Source organism: Prorops nasuta, unplaced genomic scaffold, assembly GCF_024137725.1.
Source record: "Prorops nasuta isolate Cenicafe-Biocafe unplaced genomic scaffold, Cenicafe_Pnas_1.2 PNAS00032, whole genome shotgun sequence".
NCBI lineage: Eukaryota > Metazoa > Arthropoda > Insecta > Hymenoptera > Bethylidae > Prorops > Prorops nasuta.
The window spans coordinates 1522092-1538677 of NW_027116829.1; the positions used below are offsets into that span (position 1 = coordinate 1522092).

General features: G+C 40.6%; 1 protein-coding gene across 4 annotated transcripts in view; it reads right to left on the bottom strand.

Annotated features, from left to right (window-relative positions):
• Positions 1 to 4205: 4205 nt before the first annotated feature.
• Positions 4206 to 16586, bottom strand: part of LOC136783133 (uncharacterized) — a 208953-nt gene continuing 196572 nt past the window's right edge. For all 4 annotated transcript variants that reach the window (XM_066743000.1, XM_066743003.1, XM_066743001.1 and 1 more), the window contains 3 exons: positions 13578 to 14453; positions 12663 to 12908; positions 4206 to 12245 (listed from right to left, as the gene is read on the bottom strand). In XM_066743000.1, the coding sequence (XP_066599097.1) occupies positions 12157 to 12245; positions 12663 to 12908; positions 13578 to 14453 (1211 nt within the window). In that variant the 3' untranslated portion in view covers positions 4206 to 12156. The remainder of the gene's footprint in view (positions 12246 to 12662; positions 12909 to 13577; positions 14454 to 16586) is intronic.

The following is a 16586-nucleotide window of genomic DNA, read 5'->3' on the forward strand; positions in this document are numbered from 1 at the left end:
CAAATGATGAGGCTTTAAACGTCAGAAGCGTCTCACGCAATCCAGAGATCTTATATCCGTTTCTATATATGTATATTTAGAACTTGCAAATGTCTTGCAAGTGTTTCTCTAAAACATTTCGACCAAAGGTGAAAGAGTGTGAGAGGCTAGTTGAGAAAAGGACCAGTGGACAATAGAATATAGAAAATTCCATGGGCTGTGTGTATGGCATATAAAGTCCACGTTAAATCAACGTCAGTGTGCAGTTACGCAGAACTTTAACCATTTATAATCATTTTACGGGTACTTAGAAATTTACGGCAGCCCCTTAAAAGGAAACTACAGTGTATAAACGTTATCGCAATTTTAAACGAGCCCCGCTTGAGCCTCTCGTCCACGGGATACTGTAATTTAACTATAAAGCGGTACACTTTATCAAAAAATGGAGATGAGATTAAAAGAATGGGGAATAGTTTGGAGCTGGAATAAAGAAAGTAGAAAAGATGTCCAACTCCTTCCACGAGTTCCCTAAATTGCTGCTTTTACATCGAATCTACGATTCCAATTAAAAAATGCAAAGATAAATAAAACATTTTTAAAATAGTTAATTTTATTGAAAACTGTTATACGTCATAAATTCAAAGTACCGTAGTCGCGTGCTGTAAATAGAAACTAATTCGAAAGGCTCGGATTTCTTAATTCTACAAGTGCCAGATTATACCTTGACATTCGCCACGTGTCAGGGATTACCCGGAAGTCTGAAAGTCGACTTAAATAGTTGAACTTACGTACAGGGGTTGTATAGGGAAAAAATTAATGCCTGCGAGTCACGTGATGGCGCTGTTCCTTAATCCTCTTAAAATTTAACGTTTTCGACGATACTTAGCCACCCTCCCTCTCTATGTCTATATGTACCTAATTGTAGTTTACCAAAGAGAACCGATCTCCGATTAAGCTTGCTCATTAACGACCGCGAGACCTTGATCAAGTTTCTATCCTCTTTCCCCTGCTGGAACCTCTCTCCTCCTCCCCAGAGACTCACCGAGACCTTCGTTTAAACTTGTGCAACGTACGTCCTTGCAATTTCCTATTTTCTCCTCTAAACACGTAATTCTTTTAATCGTTCGCCAAAAAAGTCGCTAAAAGCCATGAAAACTAAACATAAATTCTTCTCTCATATCAACTGGAACGATCGCAAACTCTCCTCAGTCTTTGCAACGTCATTAAATATACTAATAAAAAATTACTCAAATTAACCAATTTCTGTACTTATTTATTTTGCAATAATTAAATCAACTTTTCAACCTGAAAATTGGTTTCTTGAAATTGTACAAAAGTAATACTCAGTTTAAAGAGTTTTTATAGTTATGTATTTTGCACAATGACTAAATAAACATTTTAACTTAAAAATTTGGTTCTTGTGGTAGAATACTGTGGTTGTCCTCAAAAACTTGAAGATTTTTAGTTTCCGTGGTGATTATAGTACAGGTATTAATTTAAGAAAGCAAGTTTCGAGGAGAGATTGGTGAAAGTTTTGGGATAAAAAATGGTTGTTTATACTTCATGGTTGTGTTGGGATTGCTCGTGACTGAATATCGAGCGATCAGTATATATATATATAGAATACGTGGTAAAGGGGTACAGGGCAGCTTCCACGTATTTTGGAGCGAGCGACATTCGTAGGATCTATTATATACATATATACCGGTCATATCTACTTACACACGTGCACACACAGGGGGTAGCGCAGGAGGGAGGAAGTTGCAGTGCTCGTTTATTGGTCGTCGTTAATCGGACATTCCACGGAAGGCCAAAGCATAGCATTTCCGCGGATATACCCGGTGGCCCCTGAAATCACCCAAAGTTACGACAAGCCTCAACTAAATTCCAAATTCGCCAATCCCCCCTTTACGATCTCCCACGTAAACAACGTTTTTATTCTTCTTCATCAAAACTTTAATTCCCTATCTAGATTTATTTCTATGGTCAGTCTACTCCGATCAGATTTTAAGATGGATACAAACAACCTCTGATAAATATAATAACAGCTCATTAACACGAAACAATTATTATATACATGCAGGTATATAATTCAAGTAAATTACACTAAAAATAGTTTTAAAATAATAATAATTTTCACGAGTTAATTAATACTTATATTTATATAACCACGAATCACACATTTTTAATAAAATCATTATAAGCTCTGAACTAGCTTAAATAACGAGAACTATTTATAAATCGCGTGATATCCAATGAAACGATATCATTTTACAAAATGATTCCGCACTTTTTTAATTAGGAATCAAGGATTACTATTATACAGTTGCATGATTAAGCTATAATAGTTATTTAAGAATAATTCTTAAGATCGGACGAAAGAAATCACCCAAGTACAGTTATAGCATTCGTTCAAGAGTTATTTACTGTACGATAATATTCCAAAGGGTTGATAGAGTGGATACGTTTGGTACTTGGTGCATAACAGTGAGGAAATTTGCTGGATTAATTAGTCAGAGAGTCGTATAGGGTAGGGCGAGGAGAGGGGTGGGGGGATGTGGGTCAGAGCTGTGGGTATAGAGTGTGTCCAGCTGGTTGGAAAGGCAAATTAAAAGTGTCTTGTCACGATCCAGTTGGACATTCTTGGGAAGACTGCTGGTTGACATGCAATCTCAATTGCTCGCGAGGACTCACTGTTGGGTAACAGGGACCGAAACAGCACACTGACAGATATTTTCCAATCTGGGAAACGTCTTGTCGCACCACTCCCATTGATCTCCTTCGGGAAACGACGGCTGGTCCATCCAGCGAAAGGTCTCCTGCACGGTACATACAGCACTGTCGATCCTTTTCTCAGCATCGAAAATATCCATGCTCCTTTCTAGTTAGCCTCACGTGGATCTGCCAATCTTACCAAGTTCTCCAATAAGCTTGTATTCTTCAAGGACAATTCCCTCTCTTATACTGCGTATTACAATCCTACTCTTCTTTGAATTTCAATAAACAAAAGAACGTCTCGATTTCATTAACTGAAAATAATAATGATAAATGGAGAACACAGAGTATTTGAATCGTTATCACAGCTGAGCAAAGTGTCTCGTATGTTGAGAAATATTGTTATAAATTTCTGCTAAATTCATCAGAATATATGAATAATGAACTATGTAGATATGTGTATACTGCGTATTTTTGAGAGGTTTAAAAATATTTTTGGACGAGAAGAACGGTTCTCGAGTGGAGAGGAGAAAATTGAATGGAGAAACTAATTTTGTAGGTGAGAGATTTATCAGCGTTACTGGACTCGTTTTTCGGATTTTGCAGCGTTAAAGTGGTATCGGCGTTTTGCCACATTGAAAAAGCTGGGGGATTGGTGGCAAGAGCGCGAGTACAACGCGGAAAGAAAAAGATGAGCCAGCGGCGGGCGCTACGGCGCAGAGATATCTAATTATTGAGCAAATTCGTGTTGCACGCGGGCAATGGAAAAACTGAAGGGGGGAAAAAAGTAGACAGCTGATACGAGAGGCAACTAGCAAGCGAGCGAACCTTCCCCACGTGTACTCGTTATATTATGCTGACTCGCGCCACTAATTAGGCAAAACTCGTTTACATCGGGCTAATTAAAATAAGACAAAGCACCGTAATCACTGCTCGCAGCCGGCGTGCATTTTATGCACAAAATATAAAAATCTCCATTTAGAACTTTAGAATTCATTTAATCCACGGAGGCGTCAGACCCTAATGTAATATTTCAATAACGCTCGCCATTAAAGTGCTAAAACCGAACGATTTCTCTCAAGATTGAACATTTACTTTGTGTCCGATCTCGAATCGTCTGGAATATAATTATGCTGTGGACTCGAAATTTCGACTTGGGTAATCTCGGTTCCTCCAGTGATCAAATAAAATTGTATTGTATATATAGGCAATTTACAGAAGATTACAGAGTTTTCAGGAATCGAATTAAATTCGCGCGATAAGACTATCCGTGCTAAGTGACACTACAAGCTCGTTTTTTGCGATAGATTTAACTCGTTTATCTTAGGAGTAACTCTCTCGCGCGGTTGGGCTATAAAAAACTATACAAGCTAAAAGGATAAGGTTGTTACAAAATTAAAACGATTCCCGCCACTTTGCTCGCCTTTGCCAGAATAAAACGTAAAAATGCGAGATAATGCAAGCGTGCTGCGAGTGTATGCGGTACGCAAATAAATCCTCCAGTTCGAGCTTCGAGATTTATTCAATCTCCTCAATGTAGCAAGACACTGTAACAGTATTTTATAATAATAATAATTAACACGCTCGTGTCGCTGTGGCAACAACAAAGATGCGGTATAATATTCAATTATAGTTCAGTCTGAAATTCGATTATTGCTATTTTATTTAACAATGTGTTTTCTCTTTAGCACTCACCTCTCTCTCTCTCTCTCCAGCACTCACTTTTCAAAGACTCACGCTCCCTTTCTCTCCCCCCCATTCTTTCCCTCAATCTTCCCGACAATCACTCGTTTTATCTCACTCACTCTCTCCCTTTCTCTCTTCGTTTACGCTCAATGAAAATTCTGAGAGGGGATTTTGTCATTTTTTTCCATTTTTTTTCTATTTCAGAAGAGACGGTAACGATCGTTAAATAGATTACCGTGAGAGTTATGTATTTATATATATATTATCATATATAATATATGTTTTTGTGAGTGTTGCGAGTGTGTGTACATTCGTAATGTGTATTAATATATACATATATAGTTTGTTACAAGGCACAGGTAGCTTACACTCTTTATCATCCTACCCTCTGTTTTGCTCAGCAATTCTCACCATCTCTGCACACACACATTCACACTCTCACTTGCGCAATATTGCTTTTGCATTAAATCGAGGGATTACAGGGTCGTCTTTTTCAATTCATTATTACAGTTTTTAACTCGTATGCACAATTTGTTTTTTTTCCCAACATTGTTTTTCGTAGCTTCGAGTCTATTATAGTTCGCATACTTATTTATAAATCGCGGTAATTCCCTCCAATTACTCTTCTCTCTCTCTCTCTTCAATTGATAAAATTAACAAATTATCACACTCTCCTCTCTCCACCCACACACACGCAAGCTCCCCCTTCCCCTTACCCGCATTCTCTCTTTTTGTATACTATACACATATACCTTTCTCTCTTTGCGAGAAAAGAAAGGCTCCCTCGATTTTCGCGAGAGACCCTTCGATGCGTGAAATTTCACTTAAACGTTCTCTGGAGAAGGTGATTTTACAAAAGCTCGGATCTTCCAGCCATTGGAAGCACTCCGGGCTCTTTAATGGCATTCAGAATTTTAATTGAAACTCGACCACCTGCGAGTTGCCATGAAACGAACCAGGAGAGTCTCGTTTCATAATTTTCGAATTATTCGCGACCCTTTCGACCGATTGAATCTTCGCGCCGGAATTCCCACGCATCGAGCACTTCCGGTCCTATCGCTTCCCCAACAGCCCACCAGCCAATCAGATCGCACATCCCTGACGTCACTGACCAAACGGAGAACAGCTCCCATTTTGCTCCAGCAATAACAATATGCACGATGGATAGCCGGGTGAATTTTCTTCGCGAAAGAATATTTTGTTCACCGCAGGAATTTTTTGGTAAATGCGTCGTTGTTTAAAACTAACTGGGACGTTGGTTTCTGGGCTATCGAGGGGCGTGCATTCGCGGATGCTGATTGTATTCGTTAGGAGGACAGAGAGATGAGGCTCTTTTATTCGGGAAACGCGTTGACCTTTCAACTCTTGTAATACATTATCGCCCCGCGGTCCTTTTCGCACGTGTCACGCGTCGCGCGCGAATGGCACTTCCGGCCGTGTTCGATTTTACTCGCGCTCGCGTACACACACACGCACACACACACACTACACGTCAGCGCGCAAAGTGAAACAGGTAGGCGCGCATGTTGATAGACCGAGCACCTACTTATATACTCGTGTCTGTACACATACACACACACCGTATGAATCGTACGCCGGAATTTCTTTTCACATGCAAAGCCTTCAAAAGTCACGCGAGGCTCGGTATTTGCCAGGAGAAAATTCTAACAGACACCGGTGCATGCTAGAATCCATTAAAACTGACGATTCCATTGCTGATTTATCTACTGCTGCTTGTGTTTTTTTACCTCCCCCCCCCCCCCTCCTATTTTATTTTCCATTGTTTAACCTACGTTATTTAGCCAAGCCGATTCGAACGACTCAGCAGCAAAAATCGCGTGAAACATCATCGAATTTCTCCGGTAACACTCTGAGTCGGTCGAATAAAAAAACGCTTCGTGCAAATGTTTATAAATTATAAATAAATTGCAAAGAAATAATGTTGCAAATTTGACTTTAATTCTTGCAGTGCGAAAATTGCGCGTTTCTGAATTCATCATTAGTGATAATTGGAGAAATATGACAGGGGGAAATTATTGGGATGGAAGTAGCAGCCACGTTTGGAACACCTTAATTCGTTCGGTGGGAGTGATCGATTTGATTGAGCATTTTTAATTACGCATTTTAGTTACGGATTGAGCAAAATTATGGGTTTTCAGGTGGAACGTTCTCGATGGACAGTCGCGGCTGAGATCTTTTTCGTGTAAGATGTCGAAGTTTGAGTGGCATTTGACGGTACATAAACGGATCGTCAATTATTTCCCCAATGCAGATGCATGATAAAGCAGTAGGAACGTCAATTTATTGTTGGTTTTAGGAGAAGGGAGGGGAGGGGGACGCGTGGCACGATTTTCATTCGCGAAAACTGCCTGCTTGTCGGTGCTCGATAAAGGGATTGGCATAATCGATGATGAAAAAAGAGAAAACTTTCGATAGTCGGCCGAGGGATGATTGTCCCTTGATCGAAGTCCTCGTAACAGACTCGTGCGAGTGTGTGTACGTGTGTGTATACTACTTTTCAATGGGACTGGTCCCCCTTCCCCATATAGTTTACACGAGGAACCCTCTAATCTTTTGTGATTCGAATTCAAGCCACCTTTTAATGTCGCTACCATTTAAATTGCTCGAACAATGAAAAAATACACCCCCTCCCCCTGTCTCTATGATCCTCTTCTTTAGAATTTCAAAGATCCACTTTTACGTAGATCGCATCTTTGAGCTCGATCGTAAGATATTTTTGTAAAATCATTTAACTTTACGATGGACATTGTAAGATCAGACCGTAAGTGCAATTAAATAATTAAAAAATATACAAGGAGTTAAAAAAGTCTTTTAAAAAGTTAGGAAAATTATTTGACAAAAATTATAACACGAGACAAAGAAAACATAAAAATTAATACAGAGCGAAATCAATTATAGTAAGTATAGAGGGTCATCAAGAGAATATTAGATAAGTATCACTTGAATCTAAACAAATGTATCTAAATTACGAGCAATTGGCCTAATTAGCCTCATGGCATTTTAGTTTCTAGTTACGCAGTTGAATATTAAGCTCAGTGGGGTAAATTTAATTTTCACGGACGATTAAAGAAATTTCTTTGGCTACTAGAGAGACGCGATACTTGTCCAAAGTGCTTTACCCAAAGTCCGATCATCTTCGTAAGGGACGTGACCGGATTCCAGGTGGAGCGGAAGCTTCGCGGAGGAGACAGTTTTAGATCGGCGGTTTCACGAATTTTGCATTAATTAAAGTGCGCTCCGTTTCGAGGATAGGGAGAGGGGGTTGGATGTCGTAGGCAGGGAGTGGGAGTTAGAGTCTACCAGCAAATTGGATCGTAGAGTGGAACGTGGCTATATAGCTGGCCAAGGAGATTCAAAAATGAGCACATAATCCAGCGTGCGAAGGTAATAAACCGCGCAGGAGTACTCGTACCGACATGAAAGTAATCCGATAATCCCATTAGACGGGCCCAACCCCCCATAAAATCGTTAACACACCATGCCACCTAGTTCCACGAACCACGCGACACTCCGAGACATTTTCACTACCTTCCGGCCAATCTGCATACCAAACTCTCGACTCTCTCTCTCTCTCTCTCTCTCTCTCTGATTTCCAACGTTATTTTATCTCACTCTCTTACTCCCCCCCCCCCCCTCTATTAGAATCCAACATCGATCGCTTCATTCATCGATTACAAAACGACGTAACGAGTCCAGTGAACCACCATCGAAAACCCTACGATTGTTTATGAAACCTGAAACTGTCCGATTTCCTTTTTATAGAACGATTGATTTAATTCCCCGCACTTTTTACGACCCCGTAAAAAAATAAAACGGGATTTCTCTAGCTCTCGTACGCCGCGAGCATTCGGAGGCTCGTTCGGATATCTCGAAGAACGATCGATCGCTGGATAAAACGAGGCGTTTACTGCAAGAGTGACCTAAGAGATTTTCTAGAAAATGGCCTTTCATATTTTTCTCTTTTTAACAAGTCTTCCTAGAACAATACTATCAACGATAAAATACTGTCGAGACAAAATGGACATGTTTCCTGATTTTTACATTATTCTTAGTGGTAGAAATGTTTTTATCAACGTCCATATTTTTGCTTATGGATTTTTGGTTGATCTTGCATTAAATTAGGTGGGAGAGGCTGGGTGAAAACGAAGATTCTTGATTTTAAGAATTAAAGCTTTTAACTTGTATAAATGATTTCAATAAAATTATAAATCAAAAGACTATTTTCGAATTTGATAGACAAAATCATAAACTGAGAAATCCTTGTAAAACCTGGTTGTCCCTCGCGATCACCCCTTTATATACATATTATTTTCTTTATTTTAAATAACTTTTCTACTGAAAAAAATCTAAATGATGCGTGTCAACAGAAGAGTTATTGTCAGAAGAATGAAAAGAATAGAAAGGGGGGTCGAAGGAACGCGATTGGGGAGAGGGTGTAGGAAAACGAGGCGAGTCGTTCGCGTTTCTCATTAGTGACTCAATTAGGGGAATATTCGCGCGATATTAGGACCAGTGTAAATTGGTAGGATTAAATGCATCGGGCGATTGTATCAATCTCATTAAGCGGTTCGTATAATGTTTGACGAGCACGGCCGCGCGTAGTCTCGCTCGGTCAGTAACGATGTTTGGGGATGCTCCGATAATTATCGAATCTCCCCGCATTGTTTGCAATGGACAAATTGAAAATAATGGAATATTCAGCAACCTGGCTGCTGCGTGGCTCCCGAACACGCGCACGCGTCTCTCGCTCTCGCTCGCGCAAAAACTCCTCCACTTTCTCCATTTCGCGACAGAATAATGAAAACCCGATCGTGCCCTTTAAAATTCAATCGCTCATCTCGATGCTCGGCCAATCTTACTCCGAACCTCTATTCACCAATTGCGACGCGAATGCATTTTAAATTACTATATATATATATATAGGTACGAACCCTTCGCGTTTGAGAATTTTAATTCCATCATGAAGATTTTCACGTGTGGCAGAATATACAGAGGAAAGAGAATTTAGAGCAAATAATATTGGAATTATGATATTTTTTGTAGTGGTCTGATATCCCGAGGAGACGACTGGAGGATTGGACGCGCGTGACGTAAGAAAAATGAACGAAGCGCAAGGCGATTGTTTGCTATGGGACCACGGGGCACCGTCTGATTGCTGTCACAATGAGCTTATTAATCCCTAAGAGCTAAGGAGACTTAAATTCTAATTTCGATCCTTAACATTAACGCTAAATACGTTGCTTCTTAGGTACAGTATGGTTTTTAAGGTGCTAATCGCTAAATACACCTACGCTAAGTTCTACTTGTCCGTGATAAATCAAATGTTTCTCTTTTACAACTAATTTTTCAGATTGGTTTTTCTTCTGTGCGACTGACGATCAACCATCTCGAGATAATCGAGAGTGAAACCTTTCTTCCCATCGCAATCAAACGTTGAACAGACAGAGTCGGTGTGAAATCATCTTTATCAGCTTTTTTATTTTTGCAATGAGATTCACTCATATCTATACATTTATTAATTTTAAAAGAATTATCACTGAAATTAATGGGAATTCTTTTTTCTTTATCAGAGAGAGATCTGACAATTTTAATAAAAACCTGTAACTATGATTCTGTAAAATTATTGTTTTAAACATGCTGATAAAAATGATTTCAATTAATACGAAATGATCGAAGAAGACGTACAAGATTTCTAACAACTACTGTAACATTATTGGAAAAGTGGTAAAATAGCGATTGGCTTTTTTCTTCCTCTCGTATCCCAACTATCCATTTAATAATTACCTATCATACCTTCTCATTGGCTGCTTCTCTACGTTCTCTCTTAATTCTCACCACTCGATTTACTTATCCTTACAAAGATAGTTGTACAATAATATAATATAGACTCTGTATTAGTTACAATATCATATAATAATACGCCAGCTTCCAACCGTTCGTTCTCCACTCTCAATTATTTATCGGAACGTTGTACACCAACCTGCGATAACAATGGCTAAATTAGTAAAGCATCCTCAGGTATATTACAATTTATTCGTTGGAGCAAACCACTTGCCATAAATTTCAAGACGATTTTCTGCTGGTTTATGCACTCTCGCTTATCCTCAAAGCATCCAATGCTGCATTACCCACATAAATTGCTTTATTATCACCGTTGTTAATTAATTTTCCTCGCTTATCGTTAACACGATCAAACGAATTAAGCGCAATCTTTAATATTTATTTTCCAAATTAAAACAATGAAAAAACACAGCTATGTTGCTCGATATAATTGAATTAGTCCAGTGGGGAGCAAATAGAAATTTAGTTAAAATATTAGGGGAGGCAATGCAAATTGGCGCTTCGTGGATTTTTACAGATCCCTTCGTATCATTTAGCTCGATGTTTTGGGCTAACCAGCAGAAACAGCGGTACCTAAGCATCAGGGCAATAAATTACGATTTGCCCTTAGAGCGACGGAAAAGATGCCACTGAATTAGGTCGAGAATTTATGCAGGTTTGTGTACCGTGTGGCTTATCTCTGTGGAGGGCTGAGCCAGCCCCTTGCTTTATTGCTTATTGCTTGTAGTAAAAACAGGCTTGGCCCGCAAGATCGCCGAGAATTTCGCTGCGTTTACGATGCGTCGACGACGAATTCTCGGGAGATCACAGCGCGTGATCGTAAAGCGAGAAACGTAAATACTCAGCAAACGCGTTTGAAGGAAAACCAGAGCGAGGAGAGAGGGTAGATTTTTACAGATAGTGCAACTTTCGTAGATCACAGATGCAACTTTATTTTTCACAAACAGGCAAAGTAATCCTTAAGGGGATCCCGGATCGTTTCTCCATACGACGAAATTAGAAAAGCTCTGTGTTACCACGAATCTATGAGAATGTACGATATACATTGTTATTTGTGGAGAACATTTTAAGTAATTCAATCAGTTTATTATCGAATATGCATTAACAAATATATAGAATTTTTATATCAATCAGTAAAAATTTGGTCTAACATTAGTCTTTGTCCTTGGAGGATAATTTTATATTTGTATAATAACTTTTCGATTGGTTATATACTCACAGATATATTTGCAATTAAAATTTATTGTTTAACATTTTATTCATTTTCTATTCGCACCATCGCAATCCACCCTTCTCCTCGCTCGATTAAAACCCATCGCTCTAGAAGATTGTACTGCATTCGATTTTCTATTAATAATCTCTCAGCATCCACCATACAAGTTGTCAAGCTTATCTTAATCTCAAGGTCAGGTGTTTTTTTCTCTTTTTTTAAACAATGAAGACAACCAAGGTCTCCTGCCTCGAAGGACAAGGTTCAACGTTCAACTTACTCGCTATAAGAATCCGTCGATACATCTGTGTCTTCTGATCGATAAAACCGATCAAGCGTGACCGCCGATCTGCTGATATGGTCTAACCATAAAAATGGACCCACGATGGGTACCAAGAATTATCTATCGCCTATTAACTACATTGGTAAAAAACCTATTCTTCGGGCGAAACTCAGCCAGCTTTTGCTTGAAAACTATTCACGTGTGCATTTTTTCATAAAACTTGGGGTAATAATAGTTTACGCTTATTGCAATCACTTAAAAGTCTCTCTATATGTACAATTTTAGTTTTCTTCGAACGACGAGTGACGAGCATCGGTGTGACCAGCACTGACCGTATCCATTTTGGGGATTTTCCGATTGCAGCGCAGATCTTCGGTTTAGAGTCGATTGATCGTCACTCCTTGCTGAGTTTAGTTTAGAATCACCTAAAGATGGCCACGATGACTGTTGCGATCAAGATTGTCAAGTGTGCTTGGCTGTTAACGTTGCTGCTGTCCTCCATGCATTGTCCTTGAAAATAACAAGGTGTAAGAATACGAAATTCCTAATAGGCTAAAATATTCATCCATGAGATACTCGAATGACTACCGCTATAGCTAAATCGTAAATACGAGCATGCATAATGTGATTCTCCAAAACTGTTTTAGGATAGGTTTTTTAATTATCGGAACGACTGTGTTTTTTAATGGGAGAAGTTAGTGGATAATGAAAAATCTCTGTAGCCTCTGTGCTGATGCATTTATCCGAGGCTGTAAAGCTATAAAAAGGGGGGGGGGGGTAGTGGCTAAAAGGGTGAGATAGGAGATGGGGCGAGGGGCGGGGAGGGGTTGAGATAACTGGTTATCGTAGCGAGGGGTTTGGAGGGTGTTTAAGGTATCTTAAGAATTTATTTGAGAGCAGGGGAGATTTATGGAGGGGTGGTCTTACCGATGCTGGTTGCATTGAAGGCCAAGAGGGGTGGGGGTGGTGGGACACCCCTCTGACAGGCTATGGGGCTGGCCGTCAAACTGACAACACCGCCACTCTCTTTGTACATGAAGCACAATCTTCTGGTGTTCCTGTAGGGTTGGGGCCTATTGTTCTCGCTCGTCCACGTCGGTCTGCGTGCCAAGGGCGTCGCGATCACAAACTGCGTGCCCTCAGCATCGAACCATCTACCGTGGCACGAGTAAGCTGAAAGCAGTAACAAGAATTCCAACGCGTTAGATCTGCAACTTCCACTGACTCGTACACGTCCTCCTCCCCTACCCTGACAAACTTTCCCAACTATACAGTGACGAGTGTATCCCGGGGGTTCATATAAATTCAACTTTGGGGATTTAAGGCGCTCGACCAACTTTTGCGTATGTATATCGCTAAACCAAGTACCCTGTCCGGTAACAATACTCTGTCAACGCTTTGAATTTTAAATTATCCATCATATATATCTTAAGAGCTAATATGCAGTGGAGTATATCAGAAATTGGACTTTAAGTACTGTGTCTATTACACTCTGCACTTTAAGTTATTCTTAGTAGAGCAGAGAAGCGTTTTACCAAGTATATAGTGAACTGTACAAAAAATTCAATTCTAAGATTTAGCCCAGGATCGAAGAAGGTCCGATCGAGACAGTGGTAGTAGTGTCAGAGCAAGGGTCAACCCTGAAGCAGCGGTGTACTATGAATATTCTAGAGCAGTTTAGCGTTGGTAAGAAATTCAATTGGACGTGGTGCACAAAGGATCGTCCAGTAAGCTGAAAGTCTGAACTTTGACCAACTAACTAGCACACAGATGTAATCGTCCTGACACAGCAGCAAGGATATTTAACATCTAGACAGTAGTTCTAATGGCGTAGGATGTTACCAGTAATGAAGTCCTCGCAATCTGTGCGAAACTCCATTCTGTCTGCGGTCGAGCATCCTATGTTAAGGGTTGTGACCTCCGAGCTGCATCTGGTCTCCTCTTCCTCCCTCTTCTCCCTTCTCTCAAGGCTGTCCTCGAATCTGTCAGGACCATCGAGATCCCTCCTCATCCTCACGAGATCATCGTACGTCATCCCGGAGCTGCTGCCCCTTTCCTCCGGGGACCTCTTCTTCGGGAGGTTCTCAGTCTCCGGGTACTCCCCGAAGTAATCAGCCTGAGCCTGCACGAAGGCTGACAAGGTCGAGTCATCGAATTCTGGTGCCCAGAATTGACGAATCTGAGCATACTCGTCCTGGTCCACTTGGAAGTCCTCCCTCGCCGAGCTTCTTCTCATCCTGACCCTCTTCAGGGCGCTCTTCTCCTCAGCCCGATCGTTCCACTCCTCGACCTTGACTCTCTCCGTCCCACCAGTCCTCGAGGACCACTTCAACCTCGAGATGTCTCTCGTTTTTCTAACCTTGCCATGACCTGGACCATGACTCGACAACATCTCCTCCAGATACCCAGTACTCATGTCCTCGTTACTTCCATCTCTGTGGCCAATGCCATTGTATCTGTTTGACCTTGCCCTTCGACCCAATCTCTCGCGAATCAGGTACTCGTTGTTCGCCCTCCTCGTCTCGATCTCAAAGTCCATTTTTCGTCCACCTCGATGATCCTCCCCATGACGTACTTTCTCCCTCTCTCTTCTGCTGGTCTGTGTCTCCTGGTGCAGCTGTCCCTTCTTGTTGTCCCTGGTGTTCCTCTGGTTCTGATTCACCCCTGTCACCGTGAATTTCCCCAAGTAAGGACACTGTCGTGGCTCTGGTGAACTCGCTGTAAAAGAAATTTCTCGTTTTAATATAAAAAGTCACTTTTCAAATTTCAATGTTAACATTAATGAGAATAAATTATTTTTCTTGCTTAAAAGAATTGCACAAGTCACTACATACCTACAATTACTTTTATTGGCTCGAACTTCGCGCTAGGTTCATAATTCATAACAGGATCTTAAAAGGCACGTGATGGATGAAACTATGAGGTAGGTAAGTGTATTAAGTTTTCGAATGAGAAGGGTGAGATGAAAAAGGAAAGTAATACCAGGATGATATTCGTGTTGGATGATGGCAATCGTGCAAACAAGGGGGGAGGAGGGGTGGGAGTATTGTGAGCTAAATGGAAGCTCGTTAGATTTAGCGAAGAAAAAGGGGAAAATTTGTTGAACGCTTTTAGTAAAAGCGAAAAGCGAATGGCTATAAGGAGTGAGCGAGAGAGTAAATCGGCCATAGGAACGCACAATGCGAGCTCTAATGAGACAAATCTGACGACGCACCCCAAGGGCCAACTCTCACCCTCGACCCATCCCATTCAACCCTGCCTCCAACTCCTTCGCTAACTTCAACTTCCAAGACGATGAATCTCTTACCCCCTCCCCCCAATTTCACCCTCACTCCCTCCACCATCTTTATTTCCCTCCCAACATTTCCAATTCCACCTGAAGATATACCTTTTGATTTCTTCCCTGCAGCGTTTATTCGATTACTCTCTATATACCTTTGATTTTATTCCCTTTATTGACTCTGTATCTCCCATATATTCTATAGATAGAAGATTTTTTTGTTTCACCAGCCCCGGTGGCCCTCACATCGGATCTCACTCTACTTCTTGGCCCGTCACTTTCGCTTCTGCTCCCTTTTCACTTTCAGACGAGTTTCCCTATCGATTTGGAGCTATCGGAGGAGGGTGAGCCGGCCGCAAAAATCTCGTTATTTTTATGGTTAATTAGACACGAATTCCTAAGGGTTGAAGGCGAGCATTGGCTGCCAAAGGAGACTTGATTTTTCCGACTCGTTAGGCGATTCCCGGTCTGGAGGCTCCACGTTTTAAGGGAGAGGAACGCCAAAGGACCAAGGTATACCTTCGAGTCGATCGATTTTCGAAGCCACCCTCGGCCATCCCTTCTGCAGATCCAGCGTATCGCTAATTACTCTCTCTCTCTCTCTTTCTCGCTATCTTATCGTATTAATTTGTTGCAAATCTCACTGACCTCCGCTGGTCTCCTACACTGACGAGAGTTTAATGTCTACTCAGTGTCCCAAGCCTCGTTTATCTTCTCCTCCTTCAAACTAAAAGTCTATCTTCTAACCCCCTCCCCTATTTCTACACACTTAATCCAATCTCGACCAAGTCCAATCTTTATAAATTTATATATACATATATAATCCCTTTCAGCCCATGATTCATAAACAAAAAATAATTTTACACTATTATTCTTGACGTTACGTGTAATTAATATTAATAAGAATATTATCATACTCTTTGTAATAAGTTTGGACAAGAATTGGGTTATACGAGCTTTCTAGCATAATTCTTCAGAGTGTATTTTCTCTGAACGGCTATGCTCTTTCAAATTAAAAATTTTGGCTAATGATTTTGCAAATATTTCAAAGATTTTTTTTCTTAAGGATATACAATGAAAAGGAGATACAAGAGTGTGTATTTTTTTTGTAACATATTTCTGGCTGAAACAGCGACTTGGTCACGAAATCATAAAGGTTTAATGCTAGGTATACACTCTACGAAGCTCTGAAGTCGTGGGCAGGTAGTGCCGGTCGCGATATGAATATTTCTTGACATGGCATTGCTAACTTTTAATTAATCAGTCGAGTGGAGCCATTCGCAGGCCTCCCTTGACTTTCCACCCCTCGGCCTCTTAACTTACCCTTGAGTGGCCAAACTATTTCTGTTTCTGATCGATCTTTCACCATTTACTTTTCTACCTTTACTATGACAAGCTCGTTGGTTATTTGGGTCTCGCGTGACGCGATCGCTTATTTACTTTGAGAGATTTTAGTTACCTCACTGATCACCCCTCACTACTCTCTTTCATAGCTAATTATCAAATTGTCTTCCCTCGTAAACGTACACTTAGTCCTAAAATTAATATTTTCCTTTTAATCTTGCAAATGT